The 27,194-nt window shown below is 37.1% G+C and overlaps 1 protein-coding gene across 1 annotated transcript; it reads left to right on the top strand.

The window, feature by feature from the left end:
- Positions 1-3,790: 3,790 nt before the first annotated feature.
- als2a (alsin Rho guanine nucleotide exchange factor ALS2 a) lies at positions 3,791-26,275 on the top strand. The gene is made up of 33 exons (XM_079822209.1): positions 3,791-3,947; positions 4,127-4,275; positions 6,082-7,443; positions 9,238-9,406; positions 9,512-9,608; positions 11,017-11,094; positions 11,203-11,391; positions 12,262-12,433; positions 12,534-12,723; positions 12,798-12,863; positions 12,972-13,134; positions 13,210-13,341; positions 14,755-14,883; positions 14,989-15,012; positions 16,269-16,339; positions 16,534-16,600; positions 16,683-16,882; positions 17,166-17,231; positions 18,004-18,102; positions 18,240-18,407; positions 18,493-18,604; positions 18,736-18,813; positions 18,925-19,052; positions 19,125-19,289; positions 19,556-19,673; positions 21,246-21,403; positions 21,679-21,795; positions 22,000-22,176; positions 24,434-24,479; positions 24,573-24,634; positions 24,717-24,866; positions 24,977-25,073; positions 25,279-26,275. The coding sequence occupies exons 1-33, from the start codon at positions 3,925-3,927 to the stop codon at positions 25,315-25,317; spliced, it is 5,061 nt and encodes a 1,686-aa protein (XP_079678335.1). The 5' UTR covers positions 3,791-3,924; the 3' UTR covers positions 25,318-26,275.
- Positions 26,276-27,194: the final 919 nt, after the last annotated feature.

Here is a 27,194-nt window from a genome sequence, read left to right as displayed (position 1 = left end):
GTGCTTTATTTTGGCTCATGCAAGGTCACTGGCTCAGGTCTTTGTTAGATTGGACCACAGTCAGTGCATGAGTTTATTGCAGCTCACACTCAGCCATTAATGCTGAAACACATTGAACACACATTCTGTTCCCACACAGATGATCACACAGCACAGGAGACCAGCTGCTGATAAGCCCTGTTACAGGGGCTGTATTAGAACCACATGCTGATGGAATAAAGGACAGCAAAGGGCTGTGGGAGAGCATGACGACAGACACTAAGTGACTTAATTTGGCTGATGAATGGTGGCAGAAGAGTCGCCACACCCACAGCATAAAGCAACAGTTCAAATCAGGAGGGATATACTATCCACATCTGTAAGACAACGCAGGCTATGGGGCTGTGAACTGGAGTGGGCTCTTGGGCTGTAGCAGACTCCGGAACGGGCTCTTGGGCTGGAATGGATTCTGGACTGGGCCCAGGAGCTGGAGCTATCACTGGACTCTGGTCAGGGGCTGGAGCCGATGTGTGTGTGTCTCACAGGAACAGGCTCGGGAACTTCTCTCACTGGAACAGACTCAGGAATTTCACTCACGGAAACAGACTGAGAATGTTCACTCACAGGAACGGACTGGGGGATTTCACTCACTGGAAAGGTGGCTGTGTGTGAAGCTGTAGCCTCTCTCGGTCAGGATCAACCAAGTCCAGACAGAGGATGACATGGGGCAGGGTGTAACCCTCGTAGATGGGCACAGTGTGGGTGACTGCATCACCAGAGTCCATCTTTAGCGCTGCTAGATCCAATTTTAAAAGGTCAGTCCTTCTGTCACCTTTGGTTACAGCAGAGATGAAGCAGGATCTAATTTCAGCAGATTTAACTTTAATCTCGAGAACAAACTCAAATCTTCACAAAACACTCAGAAATAAAAAGAACATGAAAAGAACAACCAACATAACATGACGTGGAACTGACTTAGAAACAGACATGAACACATTCAAAACGTGACAGGTTGGATGGTTGTGGTTTGCTATTCCTGTGATGTCATGTGAGTGGCAGGTTAATAAAGTAAACACGTCATCAGGAGAGAAGATGTCGTCGCAAGAGGGAGGGGAAGTTATTTTGATTAAAGATTACAAGGGCACATGATTTTTTTATATATATAATGTGCACGGATCAAGCATTTATAATAAATACTGCAATGTTCCATAAAAAAACAAAACAATTGTAGTCCATTTTGATATGGTGACTTTAAAGGGGTTTTTATAAAAGACTTGTATAGTAGAAACGTTGGCAATGAGTGTGAAACATTCCTAAAATTCCCATCCAATGCTTGTCTAGTTAAATCAATTCTGAATTAACTAATTCCCCTCATATCTCCACAGCCTGAAAGAGAACAGATGCAGGGGTCAAACAAGGCCTGACACATGCTGAGAGTGACAGACAGACTTAACTAATTGGTGCAAACAGAGAAGGTGACCATTTCACATGCATGAGCCTTCACACAGCCTGATGGGTTCACTTACAGAACCAGGATGAATGTGTTGCGAAGTTCAACCTAATGCCCTCTCTCTCTCTTACACACGCCTCTTTCTTCTCCCACCATTTCGTGTTAGTGTTTATGACCACACATACTAAAATGTAGGGCCAAGTTCCACAGGGCAAAGCTGTGTGTTTTATATAGAAAACACTAAAAGCGAAAACAAGCTGAGATCACGAAGGAGAGCTTCGTGGAGGAGATGTGGAGGGTGTGCGTGTGAGAGTCTGGGCTCCTGCGGGTGTCCTGCAGAGATATCTTATACCTGCCAATCCTTCGTTGGCTTTTTTACTGCTCGTGGTTTTTCCTGCCCAAACCCAAGACATTTTACTGTTTTCTATTTTATGTTACTTGCTGTTGACCTTTTTTCCTCCTCCAAGCCAACTTTTATGTGACATTATGGTTTTTCACATTGTGGTTGTCTTGTTCTATGAGACAGATTGTTAAATTTTTTGTTGTTGTTTTGGTTTTTTGAGCAAAAACTGAGGTCATTTAGAAGTCATGAGACAAAGTAGGTTTTAGCTTTGTGTGTCACCATATCACTATTTCAAGTGAGGTGCATTGCCTTTTGACCAACAAAAACACAGAGGAGTAACTTTATTAGCCATAAAGCCATTACAGGATAGTTCATGATCAACTTTGATGTGAATGTGAATTTACCAGTAGTATTGTTGTGCCCTCTGCTGGTTAGTGAAACAAATGGTAGTTTCCACACTTTTCATATCATGCTATGGATTCTATAAACTCAGCAAACAAAGAAACATTCCATTTTCAGGACAGTGTATTTAAAGGACAATTTTGTAAAATCTAAATGGGCTTTATAGATCTTTATTGGAAAGGGTTTAAACAATGTTTTTCATGCATCATTGCACATTGCTGTGGATTTTTTTTACTCGCAAATTTGAATTGGTGTCTTTTGTAATAAACAAATGACAATAATAATAACAAATTTTGGGTATTTTCTAGCTCAAAAATTCACTTTTACAGATGCTGAAACAAAAAGTTTTATAACCATACCCGGTCTCCTCCTAGTATCATGTAGCTACATCTAAATGCAATATATCAAATTTATGAGTGATTCTATAATTGGAGATACATTTTTCATTTCAAAAAGTTCAACAACATTTTCAGTTTTAATAATTCAGTGCTTGCCAAACGCAAGTTATTTCCTTTTTTACTTTTAATGAAATAGTAATTTATTAGTATTGGTTGTCAACTCTGTTACATACAAATTAGGCAATGTGTAGAAATAACATTGATAACAGAGTATGACAGTAACAGGATTGACAATTTTAAACTTTTTAGCCAAAAACTCCACTTGCTAGTATAAATGCTAAGAGCACATGGCACTTGAAATCATGATTAAAAGACTTTAAAACATCCCACTGTGTGATCAGTGATAAATTCTGTTTTCCTTTTGATATTGTGGTAACAATTTTGACGTTTTACAAAATAAACTTTTTAGATATTCCTTTCAGTGCTTCATAACTTATCCCTGAGGGAAACTGACATAATTTCCTGTATCTTATTTAGTTGTGGGAGATAATTCCAAGGCAAAGTATGGTACGGTAACAGAATTGACGCAAGATTTATGGACACACATTTTTTTATATATAAGATAAAAGTTATTTTTAAACTATTTATTGTTGTAGAATTAGGAAAATTACTGTTCAGGGCTTTTATAAATAAAATAAATGAAATATTTACAAATGAAAAGTAAATTAAAATATTTTGATTACACGATGCATGCTGAAAAAATGTAATCATGATTTTCAGCTATATAGGACACTTATTACAGAAAATATGATATTGTTAGGGCCTGTATCATCTTGTGATCCATTACAATAAGTAAAACATTATTAAAATAATAAAAAAATTAAAAAACAGACAAAAATAATGACTTGCTGCAACAGATTCCCAGTGCAACAGTTACATCACTAAAGTTAAAGACATTTTAATAGAGTTTTTAGATTTAGAGGATTTTCAGCAAACATCCGCGTTACGTAAATCTGAATTGAAACTATTTTGACCCTCCGCGCTTTCCATAGCTCCCAAAACAAACTTATTCTGCTGTCAAGTTCAGTCGCGAGCTTTCGCATTTTAATACAGACACCAGAAGCGGACAGCAATTTACCCTTAAACTACTGCAGAATGTCACACATTTAACGAAAAACAAAGCCCAAAGTTTTGTAAATACACGTTTTGAACTTAATCGTGCGTAACTACTTTTTGTTTGCTCTACGTAGGGCGTTTTTAATGTGTGACAAACTTGATTTCTAGTAACGTTAAATGTGCGAGTGAGGGCGTTTGTGTGTCAGCTACTTTCGCTTGAGAAGTCCGCTTAATTCAGCATTTGATCTCAAATAGTTGCTGGAGTGGCTGTCACACCGTCTAAAATGGATTAAATAATGCTGATGGAGGAACAGAGCAGGTGCGTAACGTTACTCATTTCTGCTATAAAGTGTCACTATTTGAAAAGTCCCTCGTTTCGTTATAAACATTTATTCTATTATTTTTCCACCCAGTTGAACACAAAATCTATTATGAAGGATGTTGACCTGTTTACACCAGTTGTTCATGCACATTGAAAAATGAATGCGTTTGTTCCAGCTCTGGAGAAGACGAGGGCTCTAGGGAGAAAGGTGTGCTCCACAGATGGCAGGGCTATTTTTGCGGTGTGACCCCAGAGAGACTGCTTCTGACCAGGCCTGTGCTTCATGCTGCACTGGGGACTTTACATGGACTTCTGCTGACAGAAGGTCAGATCTCTTTGACAAGTAAAGTACGCTGTAAAATGAGGATGAAACGACCAGTTACACACAGTTGTGGTCATCATGAGTTTACACACACTTTGCAGAATCTGCTAAATGTTAATCCTTTTAACAAAACAAGAGGGATCATTAAAAATAAAAGCTATTTCACATAACAGATAGATGAACATCTATAAAAAGTAAACGACCCATTCAAAAGTTTACACATGATTCTTAAAGGAGTAGTTCTCCCAAAAATGATAATTCTGTCATCATTTACTTACCCTCATGTTGTTTTCCAACCTGTAAGACTTTCGTTTACCTTTGGAACACAAATGAAGATATTTTTAATAAAATCTGAGAGATTTCTGTCCCTCCGTTGATAGCTACACAACTACCACTTTGACACTTCAAAAAGTCTATAAAGAGATTGTAAAACTAATCCATATGAATTGAACTTTTTATTCCAAATTCTCTGAAAATTCACGATCACTTTATGAACAGATTGAATTTAGGCTTTTATTCACATAAACATTGGTCAGCAAACATAAACAGAAGCTAACACGAGAATTAACCTCATTGGTCCTCTCACCAGTGGAGGTTTTCGTTTACCACAACTGTGAGTTGATGAATATTTACATGTGAATAAAAGCCTAAATTAAATTTTCCTAAATGAATTTTCAGAGAATTTGGATTAAACAGCTCCATTCATATGGATTAGTTGTACGATCTCTTTATGAACTTTTTGAAGCATCAAAGTGGTAGTGGTGTAGCTGTCAACGGAGGGTCATAGAGCTCTCAGAGTTTATTAAAACAAATCTTCATTTGTGTTCCGAAGATGAACTTGCTGGTTTGGAACGACATGAGGGTGAGTAATTAATGACAATGCTTTATGGGTGAACTAACTATGTCATTACCTGGATGATCCATGACTCTTTACATGTTTTGTGATTGTGAGTTGTGCATGAGTCCTTTGTTTGTCCTGAGCATTTAAAGTACCATGAAATTAAAATGGACAATTCAGGTTTTTTCATATAAACATTGCAGTATTTATTATAAATTATTTATCCATAGCCGTGCACATCATTATTGTTCAAGAATTCATGTCCCTCCCTCTTGCAGCAAAATCTCTTCTCTAATGACACATTTAGACTCACATGAGATCACAGCAATAGCAAACCACAACCATCCAATTAATTTCCCAAATCAAGTCCCTCTCTACATTTTCTTGTTTGAGAAGCCGTTTCACTCAGATATACCTTTCAATAGGGGGGGGGGAAAGACTATTGTCCTTTTCATGCTGACTTTAAATGTTTGCACACTATTCTTCAGAAATATTAATAATGAATAATTAAATATGAATAATTGAAACATATCACAGTAAATGAGAATAATAGAGCAAAACATTTTTTTTTTATTTAAATGGATTAATTGTACAAAAATTTTAAATATTTCAGTGATGTTTTGAATGAACAATATATAATTAGTGGCTGCAGTGAGCTCTTTTGACAGCGCCTCACAAACCTCTTGTTGGGCTTGTTCAGACGGTGACATGTCAACGAAGTAGAAAGATTCAGTGGAATTGGCTTTCTGTGCTGCTTTATAAAGGCAGAGCACCAACCGCTACTATTTACGCACTTGAATGCTGTTGCAACAGATGTTTTCTTCCATGGCCCCCCTGTAGTACCTGTGCCTCACCCTTTGAGAACTACTGACCTATGCCAAAAAATGTTTGGATGGATAGAGATGAACAGATTTCTCATGAAATGGTCTTTTGAACAAATTGTCTAATTGTCAAACATATTCCTCTCTCAGATGGGCATGTGTATAGTTTTGGCGAGCAGCCGTGGAAACGAGTCAGTTCTCAGCCTGCCGGCCCTGTTTTGGAGAGCGCACTGAAGGAGCAGCATGTGATCTCTGTGTCGGCGGGCAGCTATCACTCTTCTGCTGTTACAGAGGATGGCATCGTCCACATGTGGGGGGAGAACTCCCAAGGACAGTGTGGCATCTCTGGAATGGACCAGGTACCCAATCCCACTCCTGTTAGTGTGGTTGATGGTGAGACCCATCCTCCACAACTGGTCCAAGTCCTTAATGTGGCCTGCGGAGCGCATCACACTCTGGCCCTGTCAAGAAAGCATGAGGTGTGGGCCTGGGGTAGTGGCTGCCAGCTTGGACTGGTTACCAGCGTATTCCCGGTATGGACACCCCAGAAGGTGGAGCATTTAGTGGGAAGATATGTGATTCAGATCGCTTGTGGTGGGTTTCACAGCCTGGCTCTGGTTCAGTTTCTTCCTTCCCCAGAGGCGAGTCAGCAAGCTCGGGATAAATGTGGGCAGTGTAAGCAGAGCATTTACACCATGACTGAAAAGGATGACCATGTTATTATTTCCGATGAGCATTACTGTCCACTTGGAGTGGAACTGGCTGATACTAAACAAGGTCGAAGGTCAGGACAAAGTTCTCCAGCGCAGACACCACAAACCAAAAACTCCTCGCCCAACTCCTGTGTATCCCCATTGAGCTCGAAGATCATTTGTGAAGGCCAGGGATCCTCATCCGAATCTCAGCAAAATACCACAAGCCAGGAGACTCAACTACACCTTGCTGTATCTGAGACTGGGCATGCACGTCTACGACGAACCCAAAGCACTCCCTACCCTGATGAGCAGGCTCTGAAAGACTACCTCAAAAGGATTTCGGACCAAACCCTCGCTGAGCAGACCGAGGCCACCTCAGTGGGAGGTTCCCTTCCTCCGAGCCGCCAGTCATCTCTCACGTGTCCTTTCCGATCAGACCAAAGTGATGAGCTTACACTACGTCCCTCTTCACCGACACCGAGCAGACCAGATAGGATCACAGCTTCTACCAGACAACGCAGTGCATCAGATACTTTCACAGAGCGGAAATACTCGCTCCAATTATTACCAATACTGGATTCCACTTCTGATGACTCTTCACAGCACTCAAGTGTGGATGGAGGCATTTGCATCAGTGACCTTTTAATCAGCAATGGATGTTTATTTGAGTCCTGTGAGGGGGGCGGAGAGACTGCTGGAATGGACTTCTGTCCAGACGATTCTCTGCAAAGTAAGAAGAGCACCAGTCTGACGGACATCACATTAGAAGACGCTGAAGCACATGATCGCAGAGGGTCTTTACCTGGCTTCTCTCCAGGTATTGTAAACCTCATGGCTTTTTTATAAAATGTTATATTACTGGCTATACTATTTTATTTACCATTGTAAACCAAGTATGTTTACGTGCACTAATTTTTGTCTATCCAAATGAATCAAGTCCGATTTCAGATTCTGAAAGTTCTGTTTATATAAACCCTAAACATTACATTCACATACGAGTTTACATGTACATTATACTGTGTGTATTCCAATATGTCAGAAGAGCTTTTTATCAAATATTTAGTAAATATTCAGTCTGCTCCACTGACCAGTTTGTAAGCTGTAAATAAACATACTCATGTTCATAAAATATATGAACACATACACATCACGGCACTGTGCATGTATACAGTATTTTTTAATCCAAACATTCAGATTCAAGCGTTTACATGCTTGCTTTTTTTCTATCGATAAGATTATTTCAGGTCTGTACCACCCCTTCGAATCTGATAACATTTTCCTTTGGATTGATGTATTGAGCTCAGTCTCAGTGTTTGATTAAGCCTTTTGTTTATGAATTATAATGGCTCAATAATCTGTTAGTTTATTGTCTTAATCAACCAATCAGGGCCAGTAGTTTAGATTTTCACTTTTCATTCCGAATTTTACCAGCCAACATTTTTGCTAGCTAATAATTATTGTCATCATAATCAGTTGTTTTAGTGAAGTTTTTTTTATTTAAATATTTGTTAGAAATCACAGAAATGCATCAAAATTTTACAATAAAGTCTACAATAAGGTCTCGTTAACTAACATGAACTAACCAAGATCATTGTTAATGTTAGTTCATAAAAGTACAGTCATTCATTGTTAGTTCATGTTACTTCACAGTTCATTAACTAATTTTAACAAATACAATATTTGATTTTAATAATGTATTAGTAAATGTTGAAATTAAAATCAACTAAAATTAATAAAAAAGTATTATTCCTTCTTTGTTCATGTTAGCTAATATAGTTAACTAATGAAACCTTTTTGTAAAGTGTTTGAAAAACAAAAGGCATACAAATTAATGTAAACTTTTCAGTTGCAATGGAGAGCTAAAAAGGCCTGAAGCTCTCTGTCAGTGAGCCAAATTTATTGTTGAGGCCAGCCAACTGTAAAGCATGTCCTGTTGAATACTACTTTATGGAAACCCCCTTCTATGGGACACTTTCACAAAAGAAATGAATCATGGCTGACTGCACACAGGGTATTTCTATAGCATCGGTTACTGAAAGCTTTTATTTTGCATGTTGCTGCATCCACGTTGATCATAGTACCAAGACCACGGTTGAAAAAAACAATTATTTGATTACTCACCCTCATGTCGTTCCAAACCCGTAAGACCTTCGTTCATCTTCGGAACACAAATGAAGATATTTTTGATGAAATCAGAGAGCTTTCTGACCCCCGATAGACCCTTATAACCACTTTCAAGGCCTAGAAAGGTAGTAAAGACATTGTTAAAATAGTCCATGTGACTCCAGTGGTTCAACCATAATGTTATGAAGCAAGAATACTTTTTGTGTGCAAAAAAACAAAAATAACGACTTTAATCAACTATTTCTTCTTTCCCTCTTGACGCTGTTCACGTTGTAAACACAGTGCAGCGCTTCCAGGTTCTATGTCCGAGTGCAGGCTCACTATTGGCTAGCTCCTACATCAGCATCACATACATGTGTCGTGGTGCTCATGTGAACAGCGTCAAAATTTTCATTTTTAGTGAACTAACTTGTTAAAGAAATTCTACTTATTTAGTTGGTTATATGCATGAAGAACATTTTTATTACACTGTCTTGTTGAATTACAGTGTCGCCTTCTGACAGTCATGGAACCAACAATTTGAGAGCTATAGTGGGTGCCGTGACAACTTCTTCTACCTCAGAATCGAGAAATCTCCTTCCTTCCCTCTACACTGAAGTGTGGAGTTGGGGCAGGGGCCAGGAAGGTCAGCTAGGTCATGGAGACTATTTGCCCAGGTACAATAGAGCCCTCATAAACACATAAGTGTTTTGTTTATGTTTAACTGTTGGTTTCTTTGACCACAGCGCGTGACTGGAAACATTTTTGTTTTCTCCTTGCAGGTTACAGCCTCTCTGCATTAAGAGTTTACGTAAAAAGGAAGTTGTCAAGATCACTGCTGGAGCAAATCACTCCTTGGCACTGACAGCTCAGTGTCAGGTAAAGAGGGAATTCAGAATATGTCTCCATTTTACTATAGGCTGCAACTGTGTGCAGAATTCTTTTCAAAGAGTTTTAAGCCTTGAACCGAACCTAATGTTTGATTCAAAGCAAGAACGTACAAAAGACGCAAGGTACAGGACTGCATATTTATGAGTATATTACGATTTATCCAATAAAGCATTGCAAATGATGTAACAGCAGCCTGGGTTTTTGCTTGTTTAATTGTAATGTATGCTATGCAAGTTCCTTATCAGAAAACTTGAATGGGATTGTTTGCTTCATACAACATTTAAGTAGGTAGCTAGCTAACGTTACCTTACCAGATTTCAGAACGTCAACAGAATCCTGCTTATCATGATTGCCATTGTTATGATAAAAGTGACTTCTGTTATTGATGGCTTTTACCTCAGTATTGTGAGCAGTGTGGAAATACAATGAAGTTGCATATTCCAAGTATTTTTTTTAGTATAGTATTTTGAATTAGTTTTTATTTATATATTTTAGTTTTAGTAATTTTGTTATTTGCTTTAATTTATATATATATATATATATATATATATATATATATATATATATATATATATATATATATATATATATATATATATATATATATATATATATATATATATATATATATATATATATATATATATATATATATATATATATATATGTATATATGTGTATATATATATATATATATGTATATATATATATATATATATATATATATATATATATATATATATATATGTGTATATATATATATATATATATATATATATATGTATATATATATGTATATATATATGTATATATATATGTATATATATATGTATATATATATGTGTATATATATGTGTATATATATATGTATATATATATGTGTATATATATGTGTATATATATATGTATATATATATATATATATATATATATATATATATATATATATATATATATATATATATATATATATATATGTGTATATATATATATATATATATATATATATATGTATGTATATATATATATATATATATATATATATATATATATATATATGTAGCTTTAGTAAATAATAAATAGCTTTTATATCTTTAGCTTTCATTTGTTTAGGTTTTAGTTTTAGAAATTTTTGTACTTCAAATTACTGTATTTCAGTTACTTTCCAAGGCGACATTTCAAATTTTCATTTGAAACTTTTTAAGTTTAAGTTTTTCATCTAATGTTTATATTGCATTTCAGTTTTATTTCAATTACTGACATTTTTTTTAATAGTTTCAGTTTAAGTTAACAATAACTTTTATTAGGATCTTTTTCTTCTGGATCCCTACACAGTTAGTTTTCTACTGTCACCTTTTCTTCATAACAATCAGTGTGTATTTCTCCTGTCTCACAGGTTTATTCCTGGGGAAGTGACAAATTTGGGCAGCTGGGTCATATGAATGCCCCCTGCACAGTTCCTAATCTCACCACGGTATACATCCTATAATTTTTTTCATGATGTGCAGTCACCTTTTCTGAAAACCTCCTCCATACATTTCCTCGTATAAAAATGAACGTGCAGTTGTGCATGTGTCGATAGATCTCTGACGGTATCCGTGTGTGGGACGTGGCAGCAGGGCAAACGCACACTTTGCTGCTGTCTGATGGAGACTGTTATCAGCCCATTCTCTACTACAGCGGAGAGCAGGTGCTGGAGAACGCTGACAGTGCTCATCCCCTCTCCGGGACCTACACCCAGACGCCCACCCTTCTGCCCTTCTGCATGAATGTTCGTATACACTGTTATAACAATTAATTATTTTGTACAATTACTGCAAGTAGGCTGTTAGTAAAATAAAAATAAACTCTTAAATTAGCTGATGCCATTCTTCTTCATTGAAGATAGTTATACATACATTACATCAATACAATACATACCACAAAATCAGTGACAAAGAAAATATCCAACCAGAATATATATAGTGTCATACCACAAGACACTATATATATTATAAAACACATATAAATTGCACTTGAATACATAATTTTGCTAGCAAATATCAGTGACTGGTTGGTATATGTATAATAACTGGAAGGTAATTGTGTTAGTTTTAAAGGGTTAGTTCACCCAAAAATGAAAATTCATCTTCGGAACACAAATTTTGATATTTTTGATGAAATCCGAGAGCTCTCTGACCTCTCCATAGACAGCAATATAATTATCACTTTCAAGGCCCAGACAGGTAGGAAAGACATCGTTAAAATTGTCCATGTGACTCCAGTGGTTCAAACGTAATTTTATGAAGCATCGAGAATACGTTTTGTGCGTGAAAAAGAAACACAAATAATGACTTTATTCAACTATTTATTCTAGCCTGTATCAGACTCGTACTCTGTTGACTCAGTGTGAACAGTGCAGCACTTCCAGAACACCGGCTTACCATTGGCCAACGCTGTTCACGTGAGCACCATCAATAATGCGCATGAGTCATTCTGCCGTAGAACTAGGAAGCGCTGCACTGACACAGGCTAGAAGAAATTGTTGAATAAATTTTGTTTGTTTTTGTGCACAAAAATTTTCATTTTTGGGTGAACTAACCCTTTAATTGTTTTATGTAAAGCAGCAATGTATTCTAATTTTGCTGTATCCTTTGTGAAGATTGGTTATGTGAGCAAAGTGTTTGGGGGAGGACTGAATTGTTTGGCCTTGGCCGATCAGAACGCAATGGGTTTCATAGCGACAGTTCACGAGCTTGCTTCGGCAGAGAGGAAATTCTACTGCACCCTCAGCAAGGTGAAGAGGCAAATCCTGAGCCCCCTGCTAGGTCGTGGTATGTAACGGATTCTTTTTACTCTTTGCATTTTGATCTTGTGGATTGTTATTGGGTTTTATAATTGGACATTGATTTTATCTGCTCTGTCTTAATGTAGCGATTTTGGCCTCGTCTCTGGGTCAGTCCTCCATGTTACTGTTTCAAGAGATGGCTGGTAGTTTCAGCAAGCTTTGCCATCTGACAGGACAGCACTCAGTATCCCTCACCAACTTCCTGCAGAGAGGCAAAGTGATCAAAACACTGGTCTTGATCAAGAACACAGCCATTTTCATTGACACCTATAAAGAGCAAGTATACTATTCATACAACAGATCTTTTATATTTTAAAATCTCTATATATAATAACACCAATTATCCTCAGGTACAGCAATCCAGTGGGAAACTTTCTTGTAATGGGAGGATTCCAGTCATTGCTGAAACCCTCACAGTGCGTTGTCATACCTGAGCCAGCATACTCATTAATATATCATGATAATATAACAAAAGATTCTAGTTGTACAATCACTCTTTGTTCATGCATGATCTGTTTCTTCAGAGAATTATTTGGGAAGAAACTGGAGTTGATACAGTCTCTGCTAGAGTCCAAGGAGAAGAACCCATCACCCTGTGATCTCTTAGTCAACTTGTTTTATATGCCCTTGCAGCACCTGCATGGGTATAACAGATTACTTCTGAAACTAGCCAACTGCTTTGAAGTGGTAAGAAAATTATCCATTTCTCATTATGCTCTTAAATGGAATGAAAATACATGACATTCCTCTTTTATTGTTTAGAACACAGAGGAATACCAGTGGATTCAAAATGGCTGCTCCAAATATGAAGCTTTAGCTCGCCTTGTCAGCAAGCAGAGAAAAGATGCTGAGCTCACTTTCAATTTTTGGAAGAACTTCAAAGGAAAGAATTCGGTATGGCACAGAATATCAATATGGACTTATGTTGCAGTCACTTAACTGAATATAATTATAAAGCAGATATAGCTTCAGCACTGGCTTCCAAGTGGAAACAGCTATGCTATTTTTATTATATAGCAACATTCTTATATAGCAAGGACTATGTACACTACCAAATTTTGGGTTTGGTAAGAGTTTTCCAAATGTTTTTGGAAGAAGTCTCTCACCAAGGAGGGATTTATTTGATCAAAAATATAATTAAACAGATATATTGATATATATCCTGTGATGGCAAAGCTGAATTTTCAGCATCATTACTCCAGTCTTCAGAGTCACATGATCCTTCAGAAATCATTCTTAATATGATGATTTTCTAATCATGAAACATTTATTATTATTATACATTTTTGCTTTGTATTTTTGTGGAAATTGTGATGCATTATTTTTTCAGGATTGTTTGATAAATAGAGCATTTATTTTAAGTATAAAACTTTTACAATATTATCTATGAATTTAATGCATCCTTGCTAAATAAAAGAAAAGAAAAAAATGTACTGACCCCGAACTTTTGAACGGTAGTGTTTATCTTCTAGCTGAAGTGAATTTGGTTCTTAATTAAAATTCAATAAGATGAACCTAATGAACTTGCTTTATAAAATTCCTGCCGCACGTCTAGCCCTTTAGCTAGATTTCCATTGTAGCACTGCCTCACATATTAATTCATTACAAACCGTTCTGGTTTAGCTTATTTGCCCAGCAGCTATTTTAAATGTTTCAATTAAACAGTGAATGAAACACACAAAGCATGAAGTTCTGACAGCTGATGCATCATGCATTCGCAAACTGTAATTTATATAACCAAATTCTGGCTCTGATAAATATAGCAAATGTGAACACACTCTCATTAGCATGAGTGTGTGTGAAGACTTGCATTGTGCATTTGAGCTGCAACGATCTACTAAGATCCAAACAAATAGCAAATAAGATCATTTTTTCTTTATTACCAAATGTGTCATCATTACTAACAGTATTTCTTGTCAAAGATCAATCTGAGAATGGTTTTCAAAAACAAATAAGAAGAAGAAATGTTGGTCTGCTATAGTAGCTAGCACATAATGCAAAATAATCCACCATCTTGTTGGCTGGTGTTAATTTTGCACTCTGGAAGCAGACCTTGTGAAATATATATTACTTCCCCTGTATAATGTGGTTAAGTTGACTTACTTACTATTTCCTTAAATAAAATTGAATTGCTTGGCAAGCTGCAGGGCTAAATGCCAGCAGATATGACCACATAAATTTCAGATACGTTTTTGTGGTTAGTTTATGTGCAAACCTGTTGGTGGCTGGGCGGATGCATGTGCACAACTGCACATGTGATGTGTGTTCTGTGCAGTTCTCTTTTTTACGTGATCTTTTCTTTCTCAGGAATCCCTGCGTAAGCCGTCTCGTCGCCTGGTTTGTGAGAGCAGCAATAAAGCTCTGACGTTACAGAACGCTGGAAGATTCTCTGCCAGCTGGTTCATCCTCTTCAGTGATGTCCTGATTCATGCACAGGTTAATAAAGTTTTAACACAACATTTCCCACCCTGTGATTTTCATTACACTCATTTATTCATGTTATTCATGTTCTTTTTTTATTTTCTTCATTCATTCATTCAGGGCACTATTCCATCAAAGAAGCTTGTGAGTATTGTATGTTTAAGTTCCTGCCTGCAGAGAATCGGTGTATACTTTAGGGCTTGACTTTAGGCGCTTTATAAGCCTGAAATGGAAATTCTTGCATATTTAAAAAATATGCTGAAATAAGTGTCCCAAGCTAGTTATCCGCTGGCATCTTTTACTGTTTTTACTTTTAACTGAAGTGCATTAATCTGCTGAAAAGAAAAAAATACATGTACAGTTATGCTATGATGTAATCTGATGTACAGGTTACAGAGATAATTTGATGAATGTGAAACTTTGCTCTAACTTGGAATCTTTTTTATATACTTCACACTTTAAAAGAAGGCCAAAAATGGAATTTGAAAACTCAGAACCTGTGAGACATCAGGTCTGGTTTGGTTTGGGGTTAGTTGCATGTAATTATGCATTATTTATAGTTATTACTCTTTGATATATTTGCAGATAAACTAAAAAGCTAAATGAACAATAGAGCTCCATTCATTTGAATCTTAAAATATATAAACTATTGTTTTGTGTTTGTGTGTGCGTGTGTTTTTTTTTGTTTTCAAATATGCTGGCATATTGCTTTGTGGAAACTTGAACTGTGTATTTCGCTTGGTTGGTCTGTATTTCTTCTTGGTCCTATGCCAGTGGTTTGAAAACATCAAACATTTAAATGTTTCGATTCCTTCTTTGTCTGCACAAGCTTTTAATAACAGTTTTTTTTACAAAGTCCATAAGTAGTACCCCTCTGAGCTGTGTGACTGATTTATGAATTAAGTTAGACAAAGACCCACATACTATCATATCATGTCATAGCACATCATTTACCATATCACATCATATTATATTGTGCCATTGCATACTTTTTATTTCCATGAAATTAACGTTTTTTTACCCCCAACTTTGTTGATTAATGCTTCAGTTGTTGTGAAATGTTTGGGTATTGGGTGTGGTTTCCATTGTGCAAGAGAGCATGTCATTTTTCTGGTGTAGGTACACGTGTGTGTGTGTGTGTGTGTGTGTGTGTGTGTGTGTGTGTGTGTGTGTGTGTGAATGGCTGAGTAAAGCTTCTTTGAGAAAGCTAATGTGTTTGCTAATGTGTTTCTTCTTTCAGGCAAACTCGTTTTATTCACAAATCAGATACATTTCCTGTTTAAATGTCCTTTCCTGACTCTGTAACAGCAGCACAGCATGCACTTGCTTTAGTTTGATTCCTGTAGATGAAGGAGTGGTTTGCTTGTGTAACTGAGTAAACTCTCTTTTTTCCCCTACAGTTCTCATCGCACTTCATATACCCACTTGCTACACTCTGGGTGGAGCCCATCTCAGATGAAAGCGTGGGCATGTAAGACTTCTTTTATCTTTAATTTGAACAGTTCTAGTTCATTTTACTGTAGTTTAATTTACCACATGACATTTCATTAAATATTAAGCTGTTAGGAATGCTCTCGCACTTACTAAAGGGGAGTTTCAAGGACACTGTTGTGCCAAAAAAAAAAACATTTCTCCCCCAGTTTAACCTATAACTGTCATTGCTAGACTTGCCCTTAAGCTGACCACACCTGAAGATAGCTTTGTTGTTTTGGCATCTTCCCCTCTGGAAAAGGTAATGCACTGATGCAGTCAGCATTTGATTGAGAAGTTTCTCTGCTTCGCGTTAATTCTGCCGCCCTCTTCCTATCTGTTAGGGGAAGTGGCTGAGAGCCATTAACCAGGCCATTGAGGATGTGCTTGCTGCAGGCCTGAACAGAAGGACACGTGTGTCTAGAAGCAGCCAGAATGGAGATCCTCCTGTGTCACGTACTTCCACCCACACTTTCAGCAAAGAGGGCCGACTCAAGGATGCTTCGTACGAGGGCCGCTGGCTATCAGGCAAACCTCACGGCAAGTGAGTGCATGCCCATGATGACTGTTTGCATTCACACTCTATACAATACAAATATATTTTTCCAATAATTGCTCTTAACCACTTAAGCAGGGCTGTCATGCATGTTTTTTTGAGTGAACAACATTGGCAGTCCTTTCTAAGGTTTTTTTTCTCTCTCTGAAATATTTGAATCCACTGTGAATTCACTGTGATACATGTTGTAGCTCAAATGAAAGTGGATCTTGAGTGTTACTGCGATTCATGTGTGATACATGTGCCTTCTGTTCTCCTTTTCCTTAAATAGAGGGATTCTGAAGTGGCCAGATGGGACAGTTTACTGTGGCACATTCAAGAATGGGTTGGAGGATGGGTCAGTACACACACTTCTAAAGATGAACATACTTGTGCTTGCAGATTCTTTGGTATGTACAATACCATTTAAAAGGATGGGGTCTGTAAAAAAATTTTTTTTCAAAAGAAATGAATGCTTTTATTCAGCAAGTACACATTAAATTGATCAAAAGGCTTTTGTTTTGAACATTCTGTGTGTCAAAGAATCCTGAAAAAGTGTATCATGGTTTATACAATAATATTAAGCAGCACACGTGTTTTTAACCTTTGATGATAATAAGAAATGTTTCCTGAGCACCAAATCAGCATATTAGGCCTTTTCCACCCTAATACTTTTTCGTTTGAAAATGCATATTTTTCTCTCCGTTTTGGCCTGAAATTGTGTTTTTATTAACAAAAACAAATCTTTTTGAAAACGCTCTCCAAAATGTATAAATTTGAAAATGGCATTTTCGCATTGTAGTGTGGACTGTGAAAACAGAGGTATTTGAAAACGATGAGGCATGTTTAGTCATGTGGCGAATATTGTACCGATTCATGTTTATAACGGTATTGTGCCTGTTATGTGATCTTCACTTTCACACTGTTGCTAAAATATACTATATTGCCAAAAGTTTTGGGACGTCTCATGTCTTTGAGTTTACAATGGAGTTGGCCCACCCAAAACATGAGAGCAGTTGCGATTTTGTTAAATAAAATTATCTTGCCAGAAGAATTGTGTGACCAGTGTCTTACCAACCCCAAACTTTTGAACAGTAAAGTATATGCATTTTATACTCTTTTCTGTGTAGATTTGGAGATTATATGATGCCCAACACAACCTTAAACAAGTTTGAGCGTTACCAAGGTCACTGGAAGGAGGGGAAAATGCATGGCTTTGGCACATACTGGTAATAATGATATAAATGTGTGTGTTTTAAATCATATCTTTGAGCCATTATCAGTTTACCAGGGACCCCGAACATCTCAAATTTCTAGAATTGCCATTTAATATCTAGTCTATGTTCTGACTGCTCTGTCTTTGCAGGCATGCTTCAGGTGAGGTATATGAGGGCTCATTCAGGGATAACATGCGTCATGGTCACGGCATGTTACGAAGTGGGAAGTTGGCCTCTCCTTCCTCCAGTAGTGTGTTTGTGGGCCAGTGGGTTCAGGGGAAAAGAACAGGCTATGGGGTGTGCGATGACTTCAGCAGGTATGCACAATGCAGTTACCAAAATTGAGACTTTAAACATCCTCCTGCTATAAACAATTCATTAAGTTCTTTCTATATCTCCCAGAGGAGAGAAATACATGGGAATATGGCTTGATGACCAGCAACATGGAGATGGGGTCGTTATCACTCAGTTTGGATTGTATTATGAAGGAAACTTCTCTAATAACAAGATGATGGTCAGTTGAGCATTATTACATTAATGCCTGCATTGAACAAAGTGCCTATAATTTGCTGATATTGACTATACTTATTATCATTTTATATTATTTAAGCAACTTACTACAGTATGTTTTTTTTTTTGATACAGGGCAATGGGATTCTTCTATGTGATGATGACACAGTCTTTGAGGGCGAGTTTTCAGAAGACTGGACTCTGTGCGGAAAGGTGACCTTGAAATAATGTGACAGTTTCTTGTGACAGCAAATCTGTTGAAAGCATATTTGTCCGTCTAAATGCTTGTGTGTCTGAATCTCCTGTGGTTTTTTGGATGTGAAGGGTGTTCTGTTCATGCCTAATGGTGACTCTTTGGATGGGGTCTTTGATGGTCACTGGGGAAGCGGTCTGAGAGTGGCTGGAACTTTTACAAAACCCTTTGAAACTTTGAGGAGAGAAAGCAAGATGCCGTAAGTGTGTCATGAATAAAGCTTTGGCCTACTGTATTATTTGTACAGTATTTTTACTCTGTGTGTGTGTAGTGTGTCGGGTCAACACGCAGTGCCTGCAGAAGAAAAGTGGAAAGCCGTGTTTGAGGAGTGCTGGGATCGACTAGGCTGTGAAACTCCTGGTCAGGGAGTGTGTAAGAGAGCCTGGGAGAGCATCGCCATCTCCCTCACTGCCAGACGCAGACAACAAAGAGATTCGTATGTACACACACAATGAATGAGTAAAGGTGCACACAACACACAACAATGCTTTGTACCCTGCAACAAATAATGAAGGATAAGATGCCATCCTCTTTTTTATTTTTAATAAATACGAAATAACAAATACTGATTCTTTAGTTCACCAAATTTGAACTTTGGTACGCAAAAGTGGTACGCCTTTTTTGTACATACGCCCATGAATGTAAGTGTATGGGTTATCTTAATGTGTGAAGAAATCACCAGTGACATATGTATGTCTGTAGTCCAGAGGAGCTGAGCCGATCTCAAACTAAGATGCTGGAGAGTCTTGAAGTGATTCCTCAGCATGTCGGCCCTGTTACTGCAGACTCCTACAACAACATCCGTCGGTATCTCATGAAGGTGAGACTTCCAAAGGCTTATTAACACCAAGGGCCCTATCATACACCTGGTGCAATGTGACACCAGGGGCGACACAAGTGTTATGGAGTTTCAGCTAGTTTCAGCCAGACGCAGTTACCATTTTCACGTTCAGCGCCATGTTGTTTAAATAGCGTCCATCTGTTCGCCCATGGTCGTGCTGGTCTGAAAACGAGGTGTTCAGGCGCATTGCTATTTTGAGGCAACTGAAAACGACTGCGCCATTGACCAACAAAAACCTGGTATAAAGTCGCAGTATTTTTTGTGTGTGTATGTTAGTAATGTGCGCCTATAGGCGGATGCACAACACGCGTACACTCTGCTTATTATACACACAGGGATGTGCAGCAGCACACAAACATTTTTAAATATTAAAAATAAAAAGATTCCTCTCTGGAGAAGCGTTCAGTCTTTCCGCTTGCAAATTCCGCCATGTAAATAGCGAATCCGCCATGGTGCAAGCGCAACTGACTTTTAAAGGGAATGGGAGATGAGTCTTTGATTGGTTTAATACACGTTACGCCCAAAACACACCCATGACTCATTAAGAGACTAGGTACAACCCTTTTGGACCACTGACCGTTTTTTCTGTCGTTAAACTAGTGGATTCAGACACACCCTAAGTGCACCTGCGCTGTGCGCTTCAGACTATGCGGTCAGATCGTTAAAATAGGGCCCCAAGTCTGCAAAACTGTACAGATGTCTCAAAAAAGCATTTGGACACTCATTGACATTTGTACATGTCATTGCAATAGATACAAAATATAAAACCAAGTGGAAACGGATGATGCTAGAGCTTTTTTCTTCAAAACTAATGTACTTTTCTGAGCCATTTTTGCAATGACTTTGAACTAACTGGTGACAAGGTGATATTTAGTGGAGGAGAACTGAGTCCATCAAGTTCTCACAGGTGTCCAAGCAGGGCAACCACAGGTGGACATGTTCCACTATCATTTAACAGCTATTAAGTGTCCAAATACTTTTTGATGTTTTGAAATGTGTGCTTGTGATATTTGTCTTTAACATAAATGCAATTTAGTTAAATATTTTGTTATATAATGCACGTACTACTACTGTTTTTAATGTTTTTTTTATGTTTTAAATTATGTTTCTTAGTCTCTTATGCTTACCAAGTAAAAACAGTAATATTGTGAAATATTATTACAATTTAAATGGAATTTATTCCTGTGATGGCAAAGCTGTATTTTCAGCAGTCTTTCGTGTCACATGATCCTTCAGAAATCATTCTAAAATGCTGATTTGTTGCTCAAGAAACATTATTATTATCAATGTTGAAAACAGTTGTACTGCTTAATATTTTGTGGAATTTTTTTTCAAGATTCTTTGATAAATGGAAAGCATTTATTTGTAATAGAAATCTTTTGTAACATTATAAATGTATTTGCTGTCACTTTTGAATAATTTAATGCATCCTTGCTGAATACAAGTATTAATTTCTTTCAAAAATATTACTCCAATCTTTTGAACAGTAGTGTACATTTATACATTTTTAAATGTCTGAATACCCTTTTTTTGGGGTGTAACTCTCTTTAGGCCTGTGATACCCCTCTGCACCCTCTGGGCTGGCTTCTGGAGACCCTTGTCACTGTGTACAGGATGACCTATGTTGGCGTGGGCGCCAATAGACGCCTCCTACAGCAGGCAGTGGAGGAGATACAGTCATACTTAACACGCATATTCCAAATAGTCAGGTAACAAGTTTAGTCTTTTCTGTGATTGCTTCACGATGAGTTCCCACATAACCCAGTTCTTCAAAAGCCAGTGAAGCATTTTGCAAAGTTCATTTTCCTTGTAGTGAAGGCTCTGTTCTTCTTTCATTATTACTGCTTTATTACATAATAAGCTCTTCTAAATGTAATAATGAGGCATACCAGTAATTTCATTACAATTCTCACAGACCACTGCATATTAATAGATTTTCCTGACAACGCTGTCATTTTTCAAGTGTTATAAATATTTGCCTTAGGTTTCTGTTTCCTGGTCTCCCTGAGGACGGAGGTTTTATTCTGGATTCCTCCAGTTCCTCAGAAGAGGGCTCAGACTCTCTTAACAGCAGTACACACTCCGAGTCTCCACAGCATGGGTAAGACAGCACCACTGTGACTGAACTACAGTTTTGCATCACTACTAGATGCCCTCAGAAACTGTTAAACATGACAATAGTGGATCTGTCCCAAACCTAGTGGAGTACCTAACATCTGTTTGTGTGTAGATAGTTAGATACTTATATATTGATATATACTATCATAACAATTAAACAGGCTTGTGTGTGTGGTGTGTTTTGCAGTTGGATAGTGAGCAGCTCAAGTCTTCTCCTGCCGGTGTTGCTGCCACGGCTTTACCCTCCTCTCTTCACCCTCTACACACTAGAGAAAGAGAGAGAGGAGGAAGTGTACTGGAACTGTGTGTTAAGACTCAACAAACAGCCTGATCTCGCCCTCTTAGCCTTCCTTGGAGTACAACAGTAAGTGACAAAAGTTACAGTACCATATAAAATATTACTTTAATACAGTGTGTATGATGCAATTATAGTGGCTCTAAAAACTGTTTGGATGCTCAAAGGCCAATTCACAATATGCCAAGAGACAGTTCGTTGACAGTTTTGTAGTTTTTAATTGATAAATCAATGGATATAATCTTTAAAGTTAAAGGATTAGTTCACTTCAAAATGAAAATTTCCTGATATTTAACTCACCCCCATCTCATCCAAGATGTTCATGTCTTTTTTCTTCAGTCGAAAAGAAATTAAGTTTTTTTTTTTTGAAAACATTCCAGGATTTGGCAACCAAAATGTTGACGGTCCAAATCAATGCAGTTTTCGAAGGGCTTCAGAGGCTCTGCGCGATCCCAGACGAGGAAAAGGTTCTTATCCAGCAAACGAAAAAATAAAAATGAATATACTTTTTGACCTAAATTGCTCATCTTGCGCTGCTCTGCGGCTCGCTAGTGATTGCGCAATCACGTCTAAAACGTCACACTAGACATAGGCAGAAGTACCGCCCTCGTGTTTATAAAGCGCACATGCGAAGACTAATACAAACACCCTTTAGCTAAAAAAAAGGGTAAAACAACGATGTCGGTTGATTTTGAAGTTAAAAATTGAGTGTTTTATGGTAAAGGGCATTTGTATTAGCCCTAGCACGTTCGCTTGGGACGGTACTTCCGCCTACGTCTAGTGTGACATTTTTGACGGGATTGCGCAATCACTGGTTCACTGCAAAGCAGTGCAAGATGAGCAATTTTGGTTAAAAAGTATATTCATTTTTTTTTTTTTTGAAAATGACTGATCGTTTCTCTAGATAAGACCCTTTTCCTCGCCTGGGATCACACAGAGCCTCTGAAGCCCTTCGAAGCCTTTTGAAACTGCACTGATTTGGACCTTCAACATTTTGGTTATCATAGAAGTCAATGATGTGGAGAAAAATCCTGGAATGTTTTCCTCAAAAAACTTATTTTCTTTTCAACTGAAGAAAGAAAGACATCAACATCTTGGATAAGATGAGATGGGGGTGAGTTAAATATCAGGAAATTTTAATTTTGAAGTGAACTAATCCTTTAAGACAAGACGTACTGTATTTGGACAGGTGTCCTTGGTAATTAATTCAAAGACAATGCTAAAATGCATCAGTAGTAGTCAGTTCGGTAACTTTCTCTATGAATCCTATATTTATAATGCATGTATAATGCATAAATCTTATGTTGTTGTATCATCTTTTTCAATAAAAAATTGTAAGCTATAACACCTTATAATACTGGCTTTATAATCTGGTCATAATCATTTAAAAGTGCTCCTTGTCTGCTTTCAGTAAAGTAAAAAAGACCAGGTCTCCTCTTAAACAGCCATGAGATATTATGAAGTGGCTTTAAACTTAAAGGGTTAGTTGACCCAAAAATTCTAATTATTCCATAATTTACTCACCCTCAAGCCATCCTAGGTATATATGACTTTCTATGAAGTTATATTAAAACATATCCTGGCTCTTCCAAGCTTTATAATGGGAGTGAATGGTACCATTTTTTTTAAAGCCCAAATATGCGCATCCATCCATCATGAAAGTAATCCATAAGCCTCCAGGAGGTTAATAAAGTCCTTGTGAAGCGAAGCAATGCATTTTTGTAAGGAAAATATCCATACTTATAACTTTATAAACTGTAATCACTTGCTTCCGGTAACGACCGTACGCGAGATGAGTTCCGGCGATATGAACTATAAACTATGGAAGTTTTAAATATGGATATTTTTATTACTTAAATGCATCGCTTTGCTTCACTAGGCTTTTATTAACCCCCTGGAGCCATATGGATTACTTTTATGATGGATGGATGCGCTTTTTTGGGCTTAAAAAAAAGGTACCATTCACTCCCTTTATAAAGCTTGGAAGACCCAGAATATTTTTTAATACAACTCTGGTTGTGTTTGGCTGAAAGAAGAAAGTCATATAGACCTAGGATGGCTTGAGGGTGAGTCATTTATGGGATCATTTTCATTTTTAGGTGAACTATCCCTTTAAGTCTACCCTATAAATGTAATATTATATTTGATATATTTAATTTTTTTTTTCTAATGCAATGAAATGTTTATATTTTATGCATGGTTTAAGTGTAATGCACTTTTAAGTACTTTCTGTTGTCTCTATACAGTGTAATGACTAATCAAAGCCTCAGTCCAGGAAGGATGGTGGCTTTTGCAATTTTGAGATGAATGTCTCTTTGTTTTCCAGAAAGTTCTGGCCAGTTTCTATTTCTGTATTGGGAGAGATAAAGCAGGTGAACCTTTCTGTAATTTCTATGAAAATAATCAGTGATGAAACTGTTAGTAAAATAAATAACTTAAATGGTTCAATTGGATTTATCGGACAGGTCTTGCCTAGTACTAAAGACGCCTGCTTTGCTACTGCTGTTGAAACCCTGCAACAGATTAGGTAAAGACAGTCTGTGTGTAACATAGGTTTACAATTTAATATCAGTGTTCTTATATTTTCATTGTTGTCTTTGCTTTTACAGCACAGCATTCACTCCCTCAGAGAAGTTGCAGGTGATACAGCTGACCTTTGAGGAGGTCACCCAGGACGTGCAGGCTGTGCTTGGACAGGAGTTTCTGTGGTCCATGGATGACCTCTTTCCAATCTTCCTCTATGTGGTGCTCCGCGCACGGTACTTTTACAAACCTTTCATTACATATGGACCTTATGGCAATGAAGTTATCTGTTGAAACATTCAGTTTGTCTGCCTACGTAAATAATCTTTTGCTTGTGAATGTGTAGGATCAGAAACCTGGGCTCTGAAGTCAGTCTGATAGAGGACCTCACAGACTCCAGTCTACAGCTGGGACAGCTTGGGTTCATGTTGACAACTCTCAAAGTGAGAACGAAATTACATTTTCTATGATTCATACGAGCCCTTTTGAGATTAATGACTGGTTTTATGAACCAATTGTTTTATTTGGAAAGCTATTAAATGTGTATGAATTTTAAGGATAATCTCATCACACACAATCACTAGTCCCCTTTCATTGTTTTCCATCTTTTATTTTAATCTCTTTCTCTCTTATTGTCTCTGCCTTTAGGCCTGCTACAACCAGATTCAGCTTGAGAAGACTACATAGGATGGGTTGGTTTGTGAGCAGTGCAGCCTCAGCTTCGCCAACTTGTGCACATTCTTATGGAGTAGGTGCCGTTTAAATAGACACGGATTACAGGTCAAGTCAAGATGTGCTCATTTATTTCAGGCCTCAAGAAGAGGCTCACATTCCACTCAAGCACTCCCTTAAGCACTGTGCTACAGAGATGACAGTAAAGTTACACCTTGAAGAAAAATGTACATTTCAACATCCATATTAACTGGGCAGAAAAGAGACTTCCTCTGTTTTATACAATTTTATTCAAGCACTCACCATGTGCCAATATTTTATACCAGTTTTGGTAATAACTGACACTCATTACTATATTATTTGGTATCAGTCTGTTACTGACTTATGTACTGATACTCCAACTAATGATAATGCTCTGATTTTAATATAATCAGATGAAACTATATATATATCGTATCAAAGCAGTACCCATGTACTAAGGTATGGGTTTTGACGAAAGGAACATAGCGATGAACAGCAGCATTTATCATATTTTACTATAGAAAACGCATACATAAACTACTGATGAAAAGTTTGAGCCCAGTAAGATTTTTTTATGTTTTTGACAAAGGTCCCTTCTGCTGACCAAGGTTAACGTAAACCTTGGTGAGCAGTAAAAAACAGTAATCTTAATATTTGTATAATAAAAAAACTATATTTCAGTATATTTTAAAATGTTATTTATTCAGCATCACTACTCTAGTCTTCAGTGTCACATGATCCTTTAGAAATCATTCTAATATGCTGATTTGCAGCTCAAGAAACATTTCTTCTTCTTATTATTATTATTATTATTATTAATGTTGAAAACATTTGTGCTCCAGGATTCTTTGATTAATATAAAGTGTAAAGAAAACAGCATTTATTTGAAATCAAAATCTTTTGTAACATTTATATTTTTTTAATGCATCCTAGCTGGATAAAACTATGAATTAAAAAAAATTATTAAAAAAAACCTTACTGACCACAAACTTTTGAACAGTAGTGTATATAAATTATCCAGCTGAAGGAACTTCATTATCACTGGCTCTAGGAAATTCACTAAAATACATCAGACTTTCCAATGCTTCTCAAAGGATTAGTTCACCCCAAAATGAAAATGTCCTGAATTTCCCAATCTCATCCAAGATGTTCATGTCTTTCTTTCTTTAGTCGGAAATAAATTAAGTTTTCGGAAGAAAACATTACAGGATTTTTCATCATATAATGGTTTTTAATTGCAATGAAAATGCTGAAGGTCCAAATCAATGCAGTTTCAAAGTGCTTTGATAGGCTTCAGAGGCTCTGTCTGATCCCAGATGAGGAATAGGGTCTTATCTAGCGAAACGATCGGTCATTTTCAAAAAATAAATAGCTCATAGCTCTGCGAGGTGCTAAGGATGACGTAATTATGTAGGAAAGGTCACGCTTTTTTGAAAATGACCGATCGTTTTGCTAGATAAGACCCTATTCCTCATCTGGGATCACGCAGAGCCTCTGAAGCCCATCGAAGCGCTTTGAAACTGCATTGATTTGGACCTTCAGCATTTTGGTTGCAATTGAAAACCATTATAAGATGAAAAATCCTGGAATGTTTTCTTCCGAAAACTTAATTTCTTTTCGACTGAAGAAAGAAAGACATGAACATCTTGGATGAGATGGGGGTGAGTAAATTATCCGGAAATTTTCATTTTGGGGTGAACAAATCCTTTAAGAGAAAGAGGACATTCAAGGAGAGTATGTATGAATATTTTAATAGCTTGCATGGTTGCAAAGCAGTGCTATTGGTTTTTTGGGGGAAAAAAGCTTACTGTTACTGCGAAAACAGAGTTACTGTCACGTTACTGAAAAATGTAGACAAATGAATAGTATCG

The sequence above is a fragment of the Gobio gobio genome (assembly GCF_949357685.1).
Source record: "Gobio gobio genome assembly, chromosome: 7".
NCBI classification, from domain to species: Eukaryota; Metazoa; Chordata; class Actinopteri; order Cypriniformes; family Gobionidae; genus Gobio; species Gobio gobio.
Note: the sequence above shows the minus strand (reverse complement) of the source record. Positions and strands in the feature narration are given on the sequence as shown.